A 4705-nucleotide genomic window follows, 5' to 3' on the forward strand; every position below is an offset into this window, starting at 1 on the left:
CCTCCAAATAATGTTGCAAAATGTAACATCAATTGTGAGCATATATAATACAGACGTACGTAATAGAATTGATGTTCCACTGATGAACTGTACCATCCTCGAAACCTACATATGTACTGCTCTTTTTCATTCAATTGCATCTCCAAATTTGACGATAAACAAGAAAAAACATGATGAATCCAAAGTACGAGAGTAGATCCATTATAAAAGAGTAAGTACCAGTGAATAGGTTCAAAGAAAATCTACTCATATGTTCAAAGGGAACAACATATACCACTATTAAAGCTAAATAGGTATGATAGGGTCGGAGCTAGGTGCGCGGAAGGGAGTCCAGCCGAGCTCTTTTCGTCTGAAAATAACATTGTGTATATAAGATCAATTTTTTTGTCGGCATGTTGAATCCCCTTATAGCTTCTTCGTGTCTTTGCTTTTTAATTTTTTTGAATCCTCATGGTGAAGATCCTGCTTCCGACACTGTATATTACCAGTTAATAGTTTGAACCGTAGCATGATTAATTAGATTATATGATGATGAATTAGAACATGATACTGAGGGGTCGTTTGGTAGGAGGTATTAGAAAAAATAATGTAAGCATTAGCTCTATGCATTACTAATATCTTGTTTGGTACATTTTTTCAACGTATGATTAGTTATACATCATACTTGGTATTATCCTATGTATAAGTAATGCATAGAAAACCATGGCATTAGTAATACCAAGGTTATTAATGCATGCATTAGTATGGTTAAAAACAAAATTATCCTTAAAGTCCCTTAAAGTTCGACAATATGGAGGGCATTTTTGTAAACAACTATTTTTCTTAAAAATTATACAATGCATTATAATTTTAATACACCACACCAAACAGTAGATAAGAAATAATATATGCATAACTAATGCTTGCATTACTAACCCATGCATTATTAATACAAGCATTACTAATACATCTTATTCCGCAATATTCTTATACTACCAAACGACCCCTGAGTTTCACATCTTTACTAGCCTTGTGCACCTCCTTTAATTTGTTCCTTAGCGAAGTTTGGATCAATGCCGCTATAGCTACAAGTGAAGGTTTCTTTGGGTTAAAAGCACTTGGACAACTACTAGTTGGAGTGCGTAGAAGATATGTTCAAAACATTGGCACCTCAACTACATTATTAACATCAATTAGAGGTTCCTTCAAAGTCACATCATGACGGTCGGCCTTGTTTGTTTGGAGTAACGAAGAAGATATATAGCATCGCACGTGGATGTTTATGAAAACGTACGTTGAAAAATCTATTCAATACATATTAGAGATCAGTTCTCAATTAAATTTGACTCATTTGGCAGATATATGCGTCAATATCTTTATTTTTTTAACACCATATTGACAAATTAAGAAGAATTCTACGTTCGTTCCTTTTGTTCTTTCCTAAGCAATTTTGTGTACCTTTTTATGGCTATCGATTCTTGCTAAGTTTCAGTTTTTAGTATTCCTTCCGCCTAATTTATGTTACACCTTCTTCTTTTTAATCTATCCCCAAAAAGAATATTATCTTTTTATATTTAGAAACAAGTTAATTATAAAATTCTTTCTTTAGTCTTAATGAGATGAGTTATAGGCACACAAACATGTCTAATCAAATGGTACCACATAAATTGGGATATTTTCAATAGCATAAAGATGAAAGTTGTGTGGTCCTTTTTCCAGAATTTACAGTACTAGTATTATTAAACTATATCTAGGAGGTTCGAACCTAATCCCCTCTTACATGATCTATTATTGTTTTACTTCTCTAATAATATCAGCCAAGATATATAATTCGAAAAACAAAGGAATCTCTCAATGAATGACCCATATTATGCACAACAAATGGAACGATAAGTCAATAGAAATAGAGATAGAATATCAAATAAATATCCATTGTTCAATTACAAACCTCGTACACAGAGAGAACAAATGAATTGAATATCAAAATGAACAGCTGGCTTGTTTATTTGGACACAACACAATCCAATAAGCTTAATGCTACACTTGCTTTTGAAAATAGACTCCCTTTGGAGAACGACAAACTAGAGGAACTTTGGCTGATAAATTTTAAGGACATTTGCGGGTGTTGTTATGAGTAGTAAGGTTGAAATAGCAAGGACAAGCTTCATAATTGCCAGAGGTCCCTGGTGGCACGCAGTGGCATCTATGGCAGCAGCTTCCACATGCTCTGTTGCATAGATTTGGCCGAGACGACTTGCTGCACCTATATTCACAGGCTCCTGTGCAATCTGTTTAACCAGCACCCCAACAAAAGGAAAAGAATATAACTGCATCAGAAATTTAAAAACTACATATAGACACTAGATATATATAAAAACATTATACTCCTTAGTTTGTTGTGAAGGAAATACGTAAATGTCACATTACTTAGTGGCTGTGAAACTTGAGGGGCTGGTGCTGGTGCTGATGGCTCGCTGTAGTCAACCTGCGCCAATATTCCAAAATCAAATGTTATTTCAAGTTGAAAGAGTTAACAACATGATTGTGCTATTTGAGATTTAAAATAGAAGAACCTTTTGAAAGGCATTAGTGAAATGGAAAAGCATGAAGGAGGCAATAAGCAAAGCAGCAAATGCTTTTTGGAATGCCATTTTTCAGTAACAAAGAAAAGGGGTACAAAGGAGAAAACTGAGAGCTCGGATATACTGAGCTTGGATGTGAAGCAAAAGGAAGAGTGATGTATCATGAATTTATAGCACAAGGAAATAAACCACTCCACCCTATCCTTTCTTGGGGTATAGGATTTAAAAAATACACCGACAATGTAAAAGTATTATGCTACTCTATTAGTTTAACTAGCTATAGATACTCTATAGTAAATTAGCAATAGTAAGTCAATTATTATTTTTATTAGATTATAAATAACTGCAATAATTATGCTCGGAGAAGATTTGCGTTGCAACTGTATTAGTTAAAAGATTTACGTAAAAATAACACCAGAGGCGGATTTGTGTTTGGAAAAGAGGGGCCACTAGACCCGTTATCTTCCACAAAAATTCTAAATATATAAGTGTATATATAGATAGAAAACAGTCATATAATTTGCCTGAACCCTTAAGTCAAAAGTTCGGAGGCGGCACTTAATGAGTAGTTCGCTCCTATGCTCGCCACTTATAATTAAACTCTACTCAATATGGCAACGGCGGGAACATAAATACTTGTCCTAGTGATGATGCTAGCAAGAAATGGGAAGTAGCTAAGAAGGTCGCATTGCCAGCCTAATTTCACAGTGTACCAAGAGTTTTGGAAAAAGAGTTTCTTTGGGATTCTAGTCTTAGAGCCCGTTTGGACATACAATTTTTTTTTTTCCAAAAAATTTTTACTTTTTTTGAAATGAGTGTTTGTTTATAAAATTTCAATATTTCACTTGAAGATGCATTTGGAAATTTTCAAAAATTTGAAAAACTCCAAAAAATTGTTTTTCAAAATTTTTACTCAAATCACTCACAAAAATTTAAAAATAACCCAAAGTAAAATTTATGTCCAAACATAACTTTATTTCAAATATTATTTTCACTTGAAAAAAAATTTCACCATTTTTTGAAATTTTACAATTCTTATGTCCAAACGCCTACTTAGGAAAAAATATTAGCCGCACACCAGTAAGATTCGATGCTGCGATCTTAGATTACAAGCACATATTTTACGATAGAATCTCCCAAGTTGCATTAAATTATTATTATTATAAGCTCATAAATTTGCTAAATGGCATATTTATTCACTTAGATCACTTAAAATTTAGTGATATGAGTCCTCCGCTGAATTATTGTTTGACTATTCGTTGGCAAATTGTCTGACACTGGTTTTATTTATTTTGACAAATATGTTGCAGAGATACGGAACCTAGACGAAAGGCAATAGTAAGCACTAGTCGCTCGTTTGCTACGACCGATAAAGGATAATTAATCTTAGGATTAAATATAAGATAAATTTATTTTATATTTGATTGAAATAAAATCGTAATATAACTGATTTCGAAATTAATTATTTCAAAATTTTAGTGTTTCTTTATCCCTATGAAAGGATAGGGTAAGTAATCCCAAGATAACTAATTCTAAGATAATTAATTTTGTAATAACTTGTTTCCTATGCAACCAAACGACAGCAAAGTTATAAACAGCATCATGACTTGAAGTTAAATATCTACTTTTTCTTTTTGTCAGTTTCAAACATTGTCCACTGTCTTTGTAGGGAAATGTTTCAGACGAGTTATACTCCACAAAGGATTAATTTATATGATCAAAGTTTTATGGGTAAATACTTCTTCTTCTGTTCTATTTTGTATAACCAGAAAATCAATATGTTCTTTCAGCAAAATTCAAAAATATACAATTCTAATTCATTTTCGTGAATAAAAATATTACTATTAAACTCTCTAGTTTACAAATACCATGAATTTCTCGAAAGTCCTAGATATAATACAAGAAATTTTATTTTGTATTTCATACAACTGACACTAGTTGTATGAGACTCTTTTTTGTCTCACAAATTTGTGGACCTCAATCTTACACTTATGGGTCCACAGAAATCTGGGTCCATAAAACTGTGAGACAAAAATATTGCCTCATACAACTAGTGTCAGTTGTATGAGACACAAAATAAAATTTTCCATATAATACACCTTTTCCCCTATTTTATAGCCAGGTGAGACATGAATGTAAAAATT

The 4705-nt window shown here is 32.5% G+C and overlaps 1 protein-coding gene across 1 annotated transcript; it reads right to left on the reverse strand.

Moving 5' to 3' along the window:
- Positions 1 to 1861: 1861 nt before the first annotated feature.
- LOC107785374 (snakin-2-like) lies at positions 1862 to 2714 on the reverse strand. The gene is made up of 3 exons (XM_016606666.2): positions 2553 to 2714; positions 2407 to 2464; positions 1862 to 2267 (listed from the first exon to the last, which is right to left on the reverse strand). Exons 1-3 carry the CDS (start codon positions 2628 to 2630, stop codon positions 2086 to 2088), a joined length of 318 nt encoding a protein of 105 aa, XP_016462152.1. The 5' UTR covers positions 2631 to 2714; the 3' UTR covers positions 1862 to 2085.
- Between the last annotated feature and the right edge of the window lie 1991 nt (positions 2715 to 4705).

Source organism: Nicotiana tabacum, chromosome 3 (genome assembly GCF_000715075.1).
Source record: "Nicotiana tabacum cultivar K326 chromosome 3, ASM71507v2, whole genome shotgun sequence".
Lineage (NCBI taxonomy): Eukaryota > Viridiplantae > Streptophyta > Magnoliopsida > Solanales > Solanaceae > Nicotiana > Nicotiana tabacum.

What these genes read in the sequence shown, in the direction of transcription:
- LOC107785374 (XM_016606666.2), bottom strand. Translation starts at nt 2,630, where the DNA reads ATGGCATTCCAAAAAGCATTTGCTGCTTTGCTTATTGCCTCCTTCATG. An exon ending in TCACTAATGCCTTTCAAAAG is followed by an intron (nt 2,465 to 2,552) that starts GTTCTTCTATTT and finishes ATATTGGCGCAG; the next exon opens with GTTGACTACAGCGAGCCATC. An exon ending in TCAAGTTTCACAGCCACTAA is followed by an intron (nt 2,268 to 2,406) that starts GTAATGTGACAT and finishes CTGGTTAAACAG; the next exon opens with ATTGCACAGGAGCCTGTGAA.